General features: G+C 41.2%; 1 protein-coding gene across 1 annotated transcript in view; it reads right to left on the bottom strand.

Annotated features, from left to right (window-relative positions):
• The window catches only part of LOC109874113 (fibroblast growth factor 11-like), an 86,719-nt gene that overhangs the window by 38,968 nt on the left and 29,322 nt on the right, over positions 1-18,429 (bottom strand). Inside the window, exon 2 of the mRNA XM_031809534.1 lies at positions 11,553-11,663. Coding sequence (XP_031665394.1) covers positions 11,553-11,663 — 111 coding nt within the window. The remainder of the gene's footprint in view (positions 1-11,552; positions 11,664-18,429) is intronic.

Here is an 18,429-nt window from a genome sequence, read left to right as displayed (position 1 = left end):
TATTATTATTATTATTATTTATTTGCAGATCTTGTTGCATGTGAGGGGGCATCTGACTTCCCAATCTCTAAATATACTTGAATAAGAATTTTGTCAAATAAATACGTTAATATTGAAAGTCATTAAATAATTCAAATCCATATTAAAAGTCAATAAACAATGCAATCAAGTAATGAAAACTTGCAAAGTGAGCGGTCACTTGATGTCTCAAGTGGTTATTTATTTACCTATTGCATAACCACTATATTCTTGTAGAATGGTGTCATAGTATATCAACAAAGTAGCCATATCTATACGTCTCTGTTGTTGGGATCTCTACCGCGCCATGCTACTGTCCACTCTCTTTCATACTCATCACTCTGTAGTGTCGTAGTCGCCACGGGCCAAAACCCTATAACAGCCTCCAGCCCAATCAAAGACTAGTCTATCTCCTCCACACGCTCCACTCCACTCGGCTTCTCACACAGACAGACAGCTGGGCTGGAGGAGAGCTGAGGACAGGCCCAGTCATCTCGAACACACGCACACACACATCCCTCTCTGTGCCTCTCCCTTCCCCCTCTTTCTGATCCATTCTCTCCCCTCCATCTCTCCTTCTCTATTTCTGTATTGCTCTATTGCTCCATTTCACTCTCATTCTTTCTTTACTTCCCTCTGTCTTCTCTGCACACGACCTCACCGTATGTAGGATTTCATGGTTGAGTGATTTTTTTGCACCTTGTCATGTTAAGCTTGTCACTAACTGTTTCAGTGACTCAAATCGAGAGAATGTAACACTGAAGGTTTCAGGGTTTCAAATTGAGAGACAGTAACACTTAATGTCTCAGTGTTTCAAATTGAAAGTGTAATACTGAATGTTTCAGTGTTTCTACATCATTTCAACAACAAAAAATCTAGGTGATAAGTTTGAATTTTGCAAAGTCATCAACGGAAGAGAATTTTGTGTTCTTTTCACCCAACTTTTAACCTAAATCCAATGACATGGTGAATGTTCTTTGTTGATTTCACGTTGAATTGATGTTAGTTGACAACTCCATCAAAATTACATCAAATGACGTCTATGCTCAGTGGGAAGTGTCTTTTTGTGTTCTTTTACCATACCACATGTTCGTCAAATAAAATACATATTTAACAGATGTTATTGCGGATGTAGTAATATCTAACAATACACAACAATGAACACGACTCTAAAAGTAAAAGAATGGAATTAAGAAATATAGAAATATTAGGATGATATTAGGACGAGCAACGTCAGAGTCCAGAGTATAATATATATAAATATTCTGGTCCAAATTTTTAGAACACCTACTCATTCAAGGGTTTTTCTTTATTTTGAATGAATTATTTATCCATTATTTTACCAGGTAAGTTGACTGAGAACACATTCTCATTTGCAGCAACGACCTAGGGAATAGTTACAGGGAAGAGGAGGGGGATGAATGAGCCAATTGAGGGCCAGATTGGGAATTTAGCCAGGACACCAGGGTTAACACCCCTACTCTTACAATAAATGCCATGGGATCTTTAATGACCTCAGAGAGTCAGGACACCCATTTAACTTCCCATCTGAAAGACAGCACCCTGGGGAATTAAGATATTTTTTTAGACCAGAGGAAAGAGTGCCTCCTACTGGCCCTCCAACACCACTTCCAGCAGTATCTGGTCTCCCATCCAGGAACTAACCAGGACCAACCGTGGTTAGCTTCAGAAGCAAGCCCGCAGTTGTATGCAGGGTGGTATGCTGCTGGCTAAATAATAGTGAAGAAATCAAAACTATGAAATGACACATATGGAATCATGTAGTAACCAAAAAAGTGTTAAACAAATCTAAATATATTTTAGATTTTAGATTCTGCAAAGTAGCCACCCTTTGCCTTGACAGCTTTGCACACTCTTGACATACTCTCAACCAGATTCATGAGTCACCTGGAATGATTTTCAATTAACAGGTGTGCCTTGTTAAAAGTTCATTTGTGGAATTTCTTTCCTTCTTAACACGTTTGAGCCAATCAGTTGTGTTGTGAAAAGGGATGGGTGGTATACAGAAGATAGCCTTATTTGGTAAAAGACCAAGTCCGTATTATGGCAAGAACAGCTAAAATAAGTAAATAGAAATGACAGTCCATCAATACTTTAAGATATGGTCAGTTAATCCAGAAAATGTCAAGAACTTTTAAAGTTTCTTCAAGTGAGGTCGCAAAAACCATCGAGCGCTATGATACTGGCTCTCAAGAGGACCACCGCGGGAAAGGAAGACCCAGAGTTACCTCTGCTGCAGATGAAAAGTTCATTAGAGTTACCAGCCTCAGAAATCGCAGCCCCAAAAAATGCTTCACAGAGTTCAAGTAATAGACACATCTCAACATCAACTGTTAAAAACTTCTTAAGGCTGAAGTCCCTGTACAGGTTTCAACATCAGCGGAAATTTCAGAGTGACAACTAATAGTACTCGATACAACTCAAACTTTCATTAAAACACACATGCAGGGTACTCAATTAAAGCTACACTCGTTGTGAATCTAGCCAACATGTCAGATTTTTTAAATGCTTTTCGGCGAAAGCATGAGAAGCTATTATCTGATAGCATGCAACGCCTGAAATACCCAAAGGGGACGTAAACAGAATAATTAGCGTAGCCGGCGCTACACAAAACGCAGAAATAAAATATAAAACATTCATTACCTTTGACGAGCTTCTTTGTTGGCACTCCTATATGTCCCATAAACATCACAATTGGGTATTTTTTTCGATTAAATCCGTCCATGTATACCCAACATGTCAATTTATGAAGCCCGTCTGATCAGGAAAAAACTGCTTTCAAAAACGCAACGTCATTTTTTTAAATTAAAAAAGTTGCCTATAAACTTTGACAAAACACTTCAAACTACTTTTGTATTCCAACTTTAGGTATTAGTAAACGTTAATTATCGATCAAATTGATCACGGGGCGATCTGTATTCGATAGCAGCAAGTCTTGAAATCATGATCCATATTCTCCCTTTCATAACTTCCTCTGGTGTACCCGAAGACAGGAAGTGCCTATTCCTCATCTAACCAAGGATAAACTTCAACTGAAATGCCAGTACTGGCGACATCGTGTGGAAGCTGTAGGCATTGTATCTGGTTGCCATCTATTTTCCCTTTCCATAGCCAATACAGAGACTGGCGGAGGGATATTTTCTTTGTTTTTTGTGAACAGTTTTCCTTGGGATTTTGCCTCCTACACACATTCTGTTATAGTCACAGACATGATTTAACCAGTTTTATAAACTTCAGAGTGTTTTCTATCCACACATTCTAATCATATGCATATACTATATTCCTGGCATGAGTAGCAGGACGTTGAAATTTTGCGCGACTTTTAACAAAACGTTGAAAAAAAAGACCCGATCTTTAAAAGGTTTTAAGAGGAGACTGCGTGAATCAGGCCTTCATAGTCGAATTGCTGCAAAGAAACCACTACTAAAGGACACCAATAATAAGAAGAGACTTGCTTGTGCGAAGAAACACGAGCAATGGACATTAGACTTAGCGGGACTATCATTTCTTTTTCAACAGGATAATGACCCAACACACCTCCAGGCTATGTAAGGGCTATTTGATCAAAAAGGAGAGTGATGGAGTGCTGCATCAGATGATCTGGCCTCCACAATCACCTGACCACAACCCAATTGAGATGGTTTGGGTAGAGTTGAACCGCAGAGTGAAGGAAAAGCAGCCAAGTGCTCAACATATGTGGGAACTCTTTCAAGACTGTTGGAATAGTATTCCAGTTGAAGCTGTTTGAGAGAATGCCAAGAGTGTGCAAAGCTTCTTCTTTTTTTTAAGAGTATGCAAAGCTGCCATCAAGACAAAGCATGGCCACTTTCTAAAATATATTTAGATTTGTTTAGTACTTATTTGGTTACTACACGATTCCATATGTGCTATTTCATAGTTTTGATGTCTTCACTATTATTCTACAATGTATAATAGTACATGTATAATAGTAATACAATGTATAATACAATGTATAATAGTAATAGTAAAAATAAAGAAAAACCCTTCAATGAGTAGGTGTGTCCAAACTTTTTATGTATAAGTATATATAAGTATATATATATATACACACACACAGTTGAAGTCGGAATTTTAAATACACTTTAGTCAAATAGATTTAAACTCATTTGTTTCACAATTCCTGACATTTAATCCTAGTAAAAAATTCCCTGTCTTAGGTCAGGTAGATTCACCACTTTATTTTAAGAATGTGAAATGTCAGAATAATAGTAGAGATAATTATTTATTTCAGCTTTTATTTCTTTCATCACATTCCCAGTGGGTCAGAAGTTTACATACACTCAATTAGTATTTGGTAGCATTGCCTAAATGGTTTCACTTGGATCAAATATTTTGTGTAGTCTTCCACAAGCTTCCCACAATAAGTTGGGTGAATTTTCGCCAATTCCTCCTGACAGAGCTGGTGTAAGGTTTGTCAGGTTTGTAGGCCTCCTTGCTCGCACACACTTTTTCAGTTCTGACCACAAATGTTCTATAGGATTGAGATCAGGGTTTTGTGATGGCCTCTCCAATACCTTGACTTTGTTGTCCTTAAGCCATTTTATGACAACTTTGGAATATGCTTGGGGTCATTGTCCATTTGGAAGACCCATTTGTGACCAAGCATTAACTTGACTGATGTCTTGAGATGTTGCTTCAATATATTCATATAACTTTCCTCCCTCATGATGGCATCTATTTTGTGAAGTGCACCAGTCCCTCCTGCAGCAAAGCAGCCCCACAACATGCTGCTGCCACCCCGGTGCTTCACGGTTGGGGTGGTGTTCTTCAGCTTGCAAGCCTCCAAACATAATGATGGTCATTACGGCCAAACAGTTATATTTTTGTTTCATCAGACCAGAGGACATTTCTCCAAAAAGTACGATCTTTGTCCCCATGTGCAGTTGCAAACCGTAGTCTGGCTTTTTTATGGCGGTTTTGGATCAGTGGCTTCTTCCTTGCTGAGCGGCCTTTCAGGTTATGTGCCTGTTTCCTCCAGCATCTTCACAAGGTCCTTTGCTGTTGTTCTGGGATTGATTTGCACTTTTCCCACCAAAGTACGTTCATTTCTAGTAGACAGAACACGTCTCCTTCCTGAGCGGTATGACGGCTGCGTGGTCCTATGGTGTTTATACTTGCGTACTATTGTTTGTACAGATGAAGGTGGTACATTCAGGCGTTTGGAAATTGCTCCCAAGGATGAACCAGACTTGTGGTGGTCCACAATTTTTTTCTGCGGTCTTGTTAGATTTCTTTTGATTTTCCTAGGATGTCAAGCAACGAGGCACTGAGTTTGAATTTAGGCCTTGAAATACATCCACAGGTACACCCCCAATTGGCTTCTAAAGATATGACGTAATTTTCGGGAATTTTCCTTTCTGTTTAACGGCACAGTCATCTTAGTGTATGTAACCTTCTGACCCACTTGAATTGTGATACAGTGAATTATATGTGAAATAATCTGCCTGTAAACAATTGTTGGAAAAATTACTTGTGTCATGCACAAAGTAGATGTCCTAACCGACTTGCCAAAACTAGAGTTTGTTAACAAGACATTTGTGGAGTGGTTGAAAAATGAGTTTTAATGACTCCAACCTAAGTGTATGTAAAGACATGTATACATACATTATGGGATGTATAGACATTATGGACAGTATGTTTACAGAATATATAGTATATCTGAAGAGTACATGGATAGATTAGTATATCTACTGCATGAATTGATGTCAATGGTGAATGGAGTGATGGGTGATACATCGAGTTGTGTGTTATCTTTGTGTGTAAGGTGTAGATATGTCTGTAGGCCCAGCACTATACCAGTATCGCTGTAAGAGAATAGGCCCCAGTACATCATCCACAGACACCAATAGCCCTGATCAGCAGTTGTTGAATGAGCAACTGGTGCCAGTGACCAGACACAGAGAAATATACAAAACCTGGGTGCTGGTCAGAATATGCCAAAAAACACAAAGACACTATACACCACTACACACCATACTACATATTACACACACACACACACACACACACACACACACACACACACACACACACACACACACACACACACACACACACACACACACACACACACACACACACACACACACACACACACACACACACACACACACACATTGACTCATTTGAATTTAAAATTTGACCTGATCATTCTCTTATATTTATGACCTTTTTCTGTTGGCCATGAACTTTCTCAAACAGGTATTACTGTGCATCACTCAGGGCAAATTATACATACCTCCATATAAAAGCCTAAATGTAAGAAAATAAATGTGCCATATGATTTTTCAAATTGATTATACTTCTGGTATGAAACATAATGTGATATCATATATTCTGAAATGGTGAAAAAAAAGGATGTGACTAAAGACTACATCCCGAGGTCCAGGACATGTTACAAGCCGAACAAGCCTTATTGGAATTTTTGTATTTATTATGGATCTCCATTAGCTGCTGCCAAGGCAGCTACTCTTACTGGGGTTATTATGGATCCCCATTAGTTCCTGCCAAGGCAGATACTCTTCCTGAGGTTTATTATGGATCCCCATTAGCTGCTGCCAAGGCAGCTACTCTTCCTGGGGTTTATTATGGATCCCTGTTAGTTCCTGCCAAGGCAGCTCCTCTTCCTGGGGTCCAGCAACATTAAGGCAGTTTATACAATTTTAAAAGCATTACAATACATTCACAGACTGTGTGCCCTCAGGCCCCTACTCCACCACTACCACATATGTACAGTACAAAATTCATATTTACGTGTGTGTATAGTGCGTATTCTATCATGTCTTGTGTGTGTATGCATGTGTCTGTGTTTGTGTTGCTTCACAGTCCCCGCTGTTCCATAAGGTGTATTTTGATCTGTTTTTTAAATCAAATTTTACTGCTTGCATGAGTTACTTGATGTAGAATAGAGTTCCATGTAGTCATGGCTCTATTTACTACTGTGCGCCTTCCATAGTCTGTTCTGGACTTGGGGACTGTGAAGAGACCTCTTGTGACATGACTTGTGGGGTATGCATGGATGTCCGAGCTGTGCGCCAGTAGTTCAAACAAACAGCTCGGTGCATTCAACATGTCAGTACCTTTCATAAATACAAGCAGTGATGAAGTCAATCTCTCCTCCACTTTCAGCCAAGAGAGATTGACATGCATATTTAATATTAGCTCTCTGTGTGCATTCAAGGGCCAGCCGTGTTGCCCTGTTCTGAACCAATTGCAATTTTTTGTGGCTCCTGACCACATGACTGAACAGTAGTCCAGGTATGACAAAACTAAGGCCTGTAGGACAGGCCTTGTTGACAGTGCCCATCCTCATCTGCACATCTATCACTGCAGTATTAATGCTAAATTGTAATTATTTTGCCTCTATGGCCTATTTATTATCCCTACTCTTCTACATTTCCATACACTGTACATACATTTTTCTGTTGTGTTATTGACTGTACGTTTGTTTATGTGTAACTCTATGTTGTTGTTTTTGTCTTTTTTTTGTTTTTGTTTTGGCCAGGTTGCAGTTGTAAATGAGAACTTGTTCTCAACTGGCCTACCTGGTTAGATAAAGGTGAAATAAAACATCAAATTAAAATACTTCTCCCCATCTTAGCTACTGTTGTATCAGTATGTTTTGACCATGCCAGTTTACAATCACCTCAACTTGCTCAATTTCCACATTATTTATTACAAGAATCAGTTGAGGTTTACGGTTTAATGAATGATTTGTCCCAAATACAATGCTTTTAGATTTAGAAATATTTAGGACAAACTTATTCCTTGCCACCCACTCTAAAACTAACTGCAACACTTTGTTAAGTGTTGCAGTCATTTCAGCTGCTGTAGTAGCTAACATGTATAGTGTTGAGTCCTCCACATACATACACACTCTGGCTTTCCTCAAAACCAGTGGCAATTCATTAGTTTAGATTGAACAAAGTAATGGGCCTAGACAGCTGCCTTGGGGAATTCCTGATTCTTTCATTAAAGAACACCCTCTGTGCTCTGTTAGACATGGACATGATGAGTTAAGGGACCTATGGTCTGTAATGCGCAAGGCTGAACACTTATTTCTACATTGTAAAGAAAGGAATACAGATAACATTTTAGAAAGTGATTTAAGATAATAGACGGTCTATTCAAACTGAGATATCAGAGAGGAGATACAGACAAGAAATCCTCTAAAGTTATGGAACCAAATAAATAAGTTGGGGCCAAAACGTCATAAGATAATTCCAATGGAAGTCAGGGAAGAGCATCAGGTGTGAACTCCGATATCACACAGATACTTCATGAGTGGGAGAAGGGGTTTGCAAGTTTGTTTTCAGGTAATGAAAATATGGCAGATTATATTAAGGAATAATTTTATAAAGACACGTTCCCTGAAAACTAAACTTAAGTGAGGAGTTGTCCTTGGTAGAAGTTAAGAAGGCGATTGATGCTTCAAAAAATGGGAAAGCTTTTGGCATTGTTGAACTGCTTAATGATGTTTTAAAAGTTGTAAATTGTTTGCGCCAAATTTGTTTCGAATACAGTATACTGCCGTCCACTTGGTATACAGTTAGTCTATAGTGAATCCCATTCACAAATCTTCAAAAGAGAGTGCAACTGTACTATAAAGGCATACGTTTACTAAATACAGTCTATAAATTATATTCAGCAGGTTAATACATTTTTTGGAGGATCTAAACTTTCTGGCAGAAGAACAAAATGGTTGTCATAAATCCAGAGTCTGTATCGACCGTATCTTCTCGGTCTGCACAATAGTCAGAAATAGATTACAGGAAAATAAGCCTACTTTTGCATGTTGCTGTCACGCCTTGGTCTTAGTGTTTTGTGTTTTCGTTATATATTTGGTCAGGCCAGGGTGTGACAGGGGTTTACGTGTTGTATTTCGTATTGGGGTTTGTAGTATTTGGGATCGCGGCTGATTAGGGGTGTTGTATAGGCTTGGCTGCCTGAGGCGGTTCTCAATCAGCTGTCAGGTGATTCTCGTTGCCTCTGATTGGGAACCGTATTTAGGTAGCTTGAGTTTCGCTTTGTCTTTCGTGGGTGATTGTTCCTGTCTCTGTGTAGTTTCACCAGATAGGCTGTAATTAGGTTTCACGTTCCGTTTGTTGTTTTTTGTATTTATTAGTTATTTCATGTATCGTCACCATTCATTCATTAAAGAACATGAGTAACCACCACGCTGCATTTCGGTCCTCTCTTTCAACAAACGAAGAACGCCGTTACAGTTGCATTGATTTCCAGAAAATAAATATATTTTAGCCTATAAATTGATAAAGACAGGGGTTAATGGGAATTTTTTTCACGCAATCTAGTCTCTCTACAAAGCACCAAATGCCTGTGTAAGTGTTAAAAATATCGTACAGATTGGTTTCCCACACCCCTGGGTGTAAAACAAGGAGACACCTTATCACCCACTCCGTTTGCTATGTCTATTAATGATTTGGCGAAATAAAATAAACAGTTAAATATTGGAATAAGATATGATGATGAAATGTTAAGTATACTCTTATATGCTGATGTTATTTTGATGGCAGAAACTGAACAGGACCTGCAGAAAATGTTCTTATTTGCTGTCAATTGGTAGAATAGAATAGAATAGAATAGAATAGAATAGAATAGAATAGAAAAAAACACAAATCATGTATTTTAGTAAACCTGGTAGTAGGAGAAGTGTTTTTCAGTTTTCAAGTGGGCCTTCGTGAATCAGCAAACAACATAAATGAAGGGTGCTTAGCAACAATGAGAATAGCTTACCAACAAGGCTAATTCTGAGGAAGTCTAAACGTAAAAACGTCAGTCATCTGTTCGCATCCTGTACAATTGATTAAAGTGAGCAAATATAAATTACTCTGCCTTTTTTCTCGAGTTCACCAACTCCTTTTAACTTCGAATTAGTTGTTTTGGAAGTTTTTCTTGGTCAGCCATTCTCATGTTTTTCAGTTTTGTTTCGATAAAGAAATTCTTGAGTTTACTAGCAATTATAAATATTTGGGTCTTTATTTTTATGAACATTTGACCTTTCTATACAGTACAATCTGCCCTGGACGACGCAGTAAATATAGCTCTTATTGACAAAGCTTTTGTCCGGTTGAAATATTATTGATTATAGGAAAAACAAAAACACTCAAATATATTGGCTATGCCACGTATTCCAAATTGTATCAGACATGCAAGTGTCCTGTTTTGGACTATTCAACAGGAGTGTGGGGTGCTACGAGGTCTCTCAAAAACCTAACAGACATAACAGAGCAGTACGTTATTTTTTTAGGCATCCACAAGTTTGCACCTATATTGGCAATAACTGAAGACATTGGCTGGGAACCCTATGAGATGAGATGGAAGGCATGTATGGTGAGACTTTGGAATAGACTGATAGATATGCCAACTGTCAGAACAGCCAGCAATGTTTTTGAACGTGATCTTTCCATTGGGGGAGCCTGAGAACTGAAATGTCTGACCTTTTCCAACAGTCTGACTGTGAACATTTATATGAAAACCAAATTAAGGGAGACATAGATGCTATTAAAAAACAACTGATGATGCCATATTAAAATAAATGGGTGGAAGATATTAATAATAAACCCAAATTGAGAACCTTTTGTTTGATTAAGGGTGAATTCGTGTTTGAGGGATATATTATGTATAACCTACCAAAAAGCACGAGATCGCTATGTGCACAGGTAAGTAAGATCAGGGATATTGCTCCTGCTTATTGAAACAGGTCAGTATAATGGTTAAATGGAAGAGGAAATACTATGTAACTAACTATTGCCCTTTCTACCACGATATATGCTTCTCCTTTTTACGGAAAGCCAACCAGATATGCCCTGGTATTATGTGGCTGAGCCATGAGGAGAAATGTAAATGTTTTTTGTCCATTGTGTATTTCTGTTTGCTGAATTTTTTATAAAGCCTGGAATAAAAGAAAAAGGGTGACCTATAATGACATTTAATTAAATCCAGACATAAAGCAAAGTGCACGAATGTATATAAATTTAGTCTGGGCCTATACAGTATGTCTCATACTTTAATCTTCTCTTTGTACCAGAGCGGGTTTAAAAGGATGGGCCCCTTTTTTCAATTTTCGCCTAAAATGATAGGCGAAAATTAGATACCCAAATCGAACTGCATGTAGCTCAGGCCCTGAAGCAAGGATATGAATATTATTGAAAGGAAACACTTTGAAGTTTGTGGAAATGTTAAAGGAATGTAGGAGAATGGAACACATTAGATCTGGTAAAAGATAATACAAAGAACAAAAACGTTTTTTTGTATTTGTTTTGTACCATACTGTTTGAAATGCAAGAGAAACTCATTCATTATTTCATTCACAACACACCACACACCAACCATCCTACACACACACCAACCATGCTACACACTACACACCAACCATGCTACACACACACTACCCACCAACCATGCTACACACACATACACACATACACACATACACACACTCGCACATACGCACACACACTACTCACACTTACAAAAGGAGCTGCTTTCGTCCCTTGTGCCGTCCATGGTGCCATCCGGATGCATCTGCAGGTAGTATCCGTGCTGACTGTACAGCCTGGTCACGATGCCTTTCAACTGGGGCTCTGCAATGAAAACAGTTAACACACAGCTTTATTAGACGGGGCCCATGGACAGAGACATACAGAGCCCATTGACAGAGACCTACAGGGCCCGTGGACAGAGACAGGCAGGGCCCATGGACAGGGACAGATAGGACCCGTGGACAGAGACATACGGGGCCCGTAGACAGAGACAGACAGGGCCCGTGGACAGAGACATACGGGGCCCGTGGACAGAGACATACGGGGCCCGTGGACAGAGACATACTGGGCCTGTAGATAGAGACAGACAGGGCACGTGGACAAGGACAGATAGGGCCCATGGACAGGGACATACAGGGCCCATAGACAGGGACAGATAGGGCCCATGGGCAGAGCCAGACAGGGCCCGAGGACAGGGACAGACAGGGCCCGTGGGCAGAGGCAGACAGGCCCCGTGGAAAGGGTCAGATAGGGCCCGTGGACAGGGACAAACAGGGTCCATCGATAGGGACAGATAAGGCCTGTGGACATGGACGGATAGGGCCTGTGGACAGGGACAGATAGGGCCCGTGAACAGAGACATACAGGGCCTGTAGATAGAGACAGACAGGGCACGTGGACAAGGACAGATAGGGCCTGTGGACAGGGACATACAGGGCCCATAGACAGAGACAGATAGGCCCCATGGGCAGAGACAGACAGGGCCCGTGGAAAGGGTCAGAGAGGGCCGGTGGACAGGGACAGATAGGGCCCGTGGGCAGAGACAGACAGGGCCTGAGGACAGGGACAGACAGGGCCCGTGGGCAGAGACAGCCAGGGCCTGTGGAAAGGGTCAGATAGGGCCTGTGGGCAGAGACAGACAGGGCCCGTGGAAAGGGTCAGATAGGGCCCGTGGACAGGGACAAACAGGGTCCATCGATAGGGACAGATAAGGCCTGTGGACATGGACAGATAGGGCCCGTGGGCAGAGACAGACAGGGCCCGTGGAAAGGGTCAGATAGGGCCCGTGGACAGGGACAAACAGGGTCCATCGATAGGGACAGATAAGGCCTGTGGACATGGACGGATAGGGCCTGTGGACAGGGACAGATAGGGCCCGTGAACAGGGACAAACAGGGTCCATCAATAGGGACAGATAAGGCCTGTGGACATGGACGGATAGGGCCTGTGGACAGGGACAGATAGGGTCAACGAACAAGCGCGCAGGGCAACGGAGCTGCACAATGAAAAGGTGAAGAAAAGTAGGGAAATATTGAAAAGACTCATTGATTGTGTCATGGCATCATAATGATGGTAATAAGAGGTGGATTAATTCAAGTGGGACTGTGTAGGACCTCACTGAAGGCCCAGGCCCCAGGCCCACGGCACGCCACTGAGTAGGCCTGATTACCAACAATGACGAGGCCGCCTACAGGGAGGAGGTGAAAGTCCTGGCGGAGTGGTTCCTCAACAAAATGAAGGAGCTGATTGTGGACTAGAGGAGACAGCAGAGAGAGCATGCCCCCATCCACATCAACGGGGACGCAGTCGAGAGGGTAAAAATCTTCAAGATCTATGGCATGCACATCAATGAGGTCCCTTCACACCTACAGCATGGTGAAACGGTGGAACAGGGCCTCCTCAACCTCAGGAGGCTGAAGACATTTGGCTTGGCCCCTAAGATCCTCACAAACGTCTACAGATGCACCATCAATACACTCTTAGAAAAATAATTTCCTTATAGAAGCAAAAATGGTTCTATCGCTTGCTTCATATATGGAACCCCTAAAAGTTCTATGTAGAACCCTTTTATAGCGTTCTTTGATCAGAACCCTGGAGGTTGTTCTTCACTGAACCAAAATGGTTCCATATAGAACCCTGCATGGTGCTATTTAAGAATTATGGCTACTACTTTTAAATCGTAATATTTTGATCTAAGAATATAATTTAATAAACAATTAAATAATGGACAAAACAATACCAGCATAGTTTTAAGAATTTATTGTAATTATATGTAAACATTGTTTGGAAATATGCGCTGGTGGCTAACGAGGCATCTCTTTGTTTGAATGATGGCCCACATCAACTCTGGCTGACTTCTTTAGAATACAATACAATACAATACTTTGTCCATTGGTTACAGTGTCAACAGAAATGGGTCTTCTTCTCTGTTCTCAACCCCCCTCCCAAACAGCAGACCTCACACATACAGTTGAGACAAGTACAGGTTCAAGATGCATGCCATGCCCCTGGTTTAAGAGCATGTTGTGGGGTTAAGGGCCTTACTCAAGGTCCCAACAGAAAGGGAATATTTTGAGGATGTGAACCCAGCAGCCTGCCACAGGTTCCATCTCCTGCCACAGGTCCCAGCTCCTGCCACAGGTACCAGCTCCTGTCACAGGTCCCAGCTCCTGCCACAGGTCCCAGCTCCTGCCACAGGTCCCAGCTCCTGCCACAGATCCCAACTCCTGCCACAGGTCCCAGCTCCTGCCACAGGTCCCAGCTCCTGCCACAGGTCCCAGCTCCTGCCACAGGTCCCAGCTCCTGCCACAGGTCCCAGCTCCTGCCACAGGTCCCAGCTCCTGCCATAGGTCCCAGCTCCTGCCACAGATCCCAACTCCTGCCACAGGTCCCAGCTCCTGCCACAGGTCCCAACTCCTGCCACAGGTCCCGACTCCTGCCACAGGTCCCAACTCCTGTCACAGATCCAAAAGAGCAAAAACAAGTTCATCTTCAGAAATAAAAAGTTAATCTGCCCAAAAAATGCCATGCAAACATATCATTATTATGATGTAGAATAACAATTTACATGCAGTTGATGTCAGCAGCAGCCGAAAGAGATGATAGTTTTGGGATACTGCCAGGCTTGAGAAAAACATAAATAGTGTGTTATAAGTAATGTAATGATTAACAAGGCTATTGAATCACAAAGATACATCATTTATTATAAATCATTTATACATAACTTACCTCCTCTCAGTCAGCAACAGTCTTCTAATGGCTTCATGAAATATAGGCTAGTCCCCTCAATTGACTCCAAACTGAAATACTGAAATAAAATAAATAATTTGCTATTTGCCAACATCAGGCTGGGTCTGTAGCTCTATTTGACATATCACATAATAGAAAATACTGTTTATTTGAAAGGGTTACTGTAACCTGCCTATCTTTTAAATGGACTAATTAAAGTAGCCTGCCGTTTTATGTTTAGCTAGCTAAGTTACCTTACAAAGTGCTCAAATTCTAATAACGTTATACTCTAATAGCCTATATTTTATCATACAACTTTGGCTTCATGTATTTGAATGAAATTATACTCTTATCTTTCCTTAATATGTTGAAAAAGAACATGCGTATATGCTAGTTGCAAGTTAGTTCAGCCACTGTCCTCTTGTGTTGTCATGCTGGAATGGATTGGCAGTTGTTTTTTGAATCGGAATGGCAGTTACATTTTTAATTGACCAAAAAGGTCTATATAGAACCCCTTTTTTAATCTAAGGGTGTACACTTTAATTAAACATATTATTTCCTCATGCTTCTAGCTAGCATGTATCATAAATTTTTCTCAGCCAATCATCAGTCATTTGTGTAAGTGCAGTGCTAGTTGAATGTCCTCCCATGTAAGCATCCGGAAAGTCTGTTGCCAATAATGTTTACAGTAAAATAGCATTGTATCTGGTCAAACACCATTTTTTCCAAACATTTACTAATGGTCGTTTTGCTATATTGTGAATAAAGAGTTACCTGTCTAACAGAACACCAGAACCTCTCCAACATAATTCAGGTAGAATCAGTAATTACTCAGGGCAGTTGTCTAGGCCTTTGACTTTTTTCAATCTTTACTAATGACATGCTAATGACACACTGGCTTTGAGTAAAGCCAGTGTGTCTATGTATGTGGATGACTCAACACTATACACGTCAGCTACACCAAACTGGAAGTCTTCCGACTAGCTTGGAAAGACAGTACCGTGCAGTATCGAAGAGGCCTCACTGCTGCTCGATCATCGTATTTTTCCAAATTATTTGAGGAAAATAAGAACAATCCGAAATGTATTTTTGATACTGTCACAAAGCTAACTAAAAAGCAGCATTCCCCAAGAGAGGATGGCTGTCACTTCAGCAGTAACAAATTCATGAACTTCTTTGAGGAAAAGATCATGATCATTAGAGAGCAAATTACGGACTCCTCTTTAAATCTGCGTATTCCTCCAAAGCTCAGTTGTTCTGAGTCTGCACAACTCTGCCAGGACCTAGGATCAAGAGAGACACTCAAGTGTTTTAGTACTATGTCTCTTGACACAATGATGAAAATAATCATGGCCTCTAAACCTTCAAGCTGCATATTGGACCCTATTCCAACTAAACTGCTGAAAGAGCTGCTTCCTGTGCTTGGCCCTCCTATGTTGAACATAATAAACGGCTCTCTATCCACCGGATGTGTACCAAACTCACTAAAAGTGGCAGTAATAAAGCCTCTCTTCAAAAAGCCAAACCTTGACCCAGAAAACATTAAAAACTAATCGGCCTATATCAAATCTTCCCTTCCACTCTAACATTTTTGAAAAAAGCTTTTGCGCAGCAACTCACTGTCTTCCTGAAGACAAACAATGTATACGAAATGCTTCAGTCGGGTTTTAGACTCCATCATAGCACTGAGACTGCACTTGTGAAGGTGGTAAATTACCTTTAAATGGCGTCAGACCGAGGCTCTGCATCTGTCCTCGTGCTCCTAGACCTTAGTGCTCCTTTTGATACCATCGATCACCACATTCTTTTGGAGAGATTGGAAACCCAAATTGGTCTACATGGACAAGTTCTGGCCTGGTTTAGGTCTTATCTGTCGGAAAGATATCAATTTGTCTCTGTGAATGGTTTGTCCACTGACAAATCAACTGTCAATTTCGGTGTTCCTCAAGGTTCCGTTTTAGGACCACTATTGTTTTCACTATATATTTTACCTCTTGGGGATGTCATTCAAAAACCTAATGTTAACTTTCACTGCTATGCAGATGACACACAGCTGTACATTTCAATGAAACATGGTGAAGCCCCAAAATTGCCCTCGCTAGAAGCCTGTGTTTCAGACATAAGGAAGTCGATGGCTGCAAACGTTCTACTTTTAAACTTGGACAAAACAGAGTTGCTTGTTCTAGGTCCCAAGAAACAAAGATATCTTCTGTTGAATTTGACAATTCATCTCTTCAGTAGGTCATAGGATTGAGTGTAGTCTGGCCCAGGAGTGTGAAGGTGAACGGAAAGGCTCTGGAGCAACGAACCACCCGTGCTGTCTCTGCCTGGCCGGTTCCCCTCTCTCCACTGGGATTCTCTGCCTCTAACCCTATTACAGGGGCTGAGTCACTGGCTTACTGGTGCTCTTCCATGCTGTCCCTAGGAGGGGTGCATCACTTGAGTGGGTTGAGTCGCTGACATGGTCTTCCTGTCTGGGTTGGCGGCCCCCCTTGGGTTGTGCCTTGGTGGAGATCTTTGTGGGCTATACTCGGTCTTGTCTCAGGATGGTAAGTTGGTGGTTGAAGATATCTCTCTAGTGGTGTGGGGGCTGTGCTTTAGCAAAGTGGGTGGGGTTATATTCTGCCTGTTTGGCCCTGTCCGGGGGTATCATCAGATGGGGCCACAGTGTCTCCTGATCCCTCCTGTCTCAGCCTCCAGTATTAATGCTGCAGTAGTTTGTTTGTCGGGGGGCTAGGGTCAGTCTGTTATATCTGGAGTATTTATCCTGTCTTATCCGGTGTCCTGTGTGAATTTAAGTATGCTCTCTAATTCTCTCTCTCTTTCTCTTTCTTTCTTTCTTTCTTTCTCTCTCTTGGAGGACCTGAGCCCTAGGACCATGCCTCAGCTGGCATGATGACTCCTTGCTGTCCCCAGTCCACCTGGCCGTGCTGCTGCTCCAGTTTCAACTGGTCTGCCTGCGGCTATGGAACCCTGAACTGTTCACCGGACGTGCTACCTGTCCCAGACCTGCCGTTTTCAACTCTCTAGAGACAGCAGGAGCGGTAGAGATACTCTCAATGATTGTCAATGAAAAGCCAACTGACATTTACTCCTGAGGTGCTGACTTGTTGCACCCTCGACAACTACTGTAATTATTATTATTTGACCATGCTGGTCATTTATGAACATTTGAACATCTTGGCCATGTTCTGTTATAATAAAAATCTAAAAATCAAATCAAATTTATTTGTCACATACACATGGTTAGCAGATGTTAATGCGAGTGTAGCGAAATGCTTGTGCTTCTAGTTCCGACAATGCAGTAATAACCAACGAGTAATCTAACCTAACAATTCCAAAACTACTACCTTATACACACAAGTGTAAAGGGATAAAGAATATGTACATAAGGATATATGAATGAGTGATAGTACAGAACGGCATAGGCAAGATGCAGTAGATGGTATCGAGTACAGTATATACATATGAGATGAGTAATGTAGGGTATGTAAACAAAGTGGAATAGGGTAAAGTGGCTAGTGACACATGTATTACATAAAGATGCAGTAGATGATATAGAGTACAGTATACACATATACATATGAGATGAGTAATGTAGGGTATGTAAACATTATATTAAGTAGCATTGTTTAAAGTGGCTAGTGATATATTTTACATCAATTGCCATCAATCCCCATTATTAAAGTGGCTGGAGTTGAGTCAGTGTGTTGGCAGCAGCCACTCAATGTTAGTGGTGGCTGTTTAACAGTCTGATGGCCTTGAGATAGAAGCTGTTTTTTTGTCTCTCGGTCCCTGCTTTGATGCACCTGTACTGACCTCGCCTTCTGGATGATAGCGGGGTGAACAGGCAGTGGCT

This window comes from Oncorhynchus kisutch, linkage group LG29, assembly GCF_002021735.2.
Source record: "Oncorhynchus kisutch isolate 150728-3 linkage group LG29, Okis_V2, whole genome shotgun sequence".
In the NCBI taxonomy this organism is placed as follows: Eukaryota; Metazoa; Chordata; class Actinopteri; order Salmoniformes; family Salmonidae; genus Oncorhynchus; species Oncorhynchus kisutch.
Note: the sequence above shows the minus strand (reverse complement) of the source record. Positions and strands in the feature narration are given on the sequence as shown.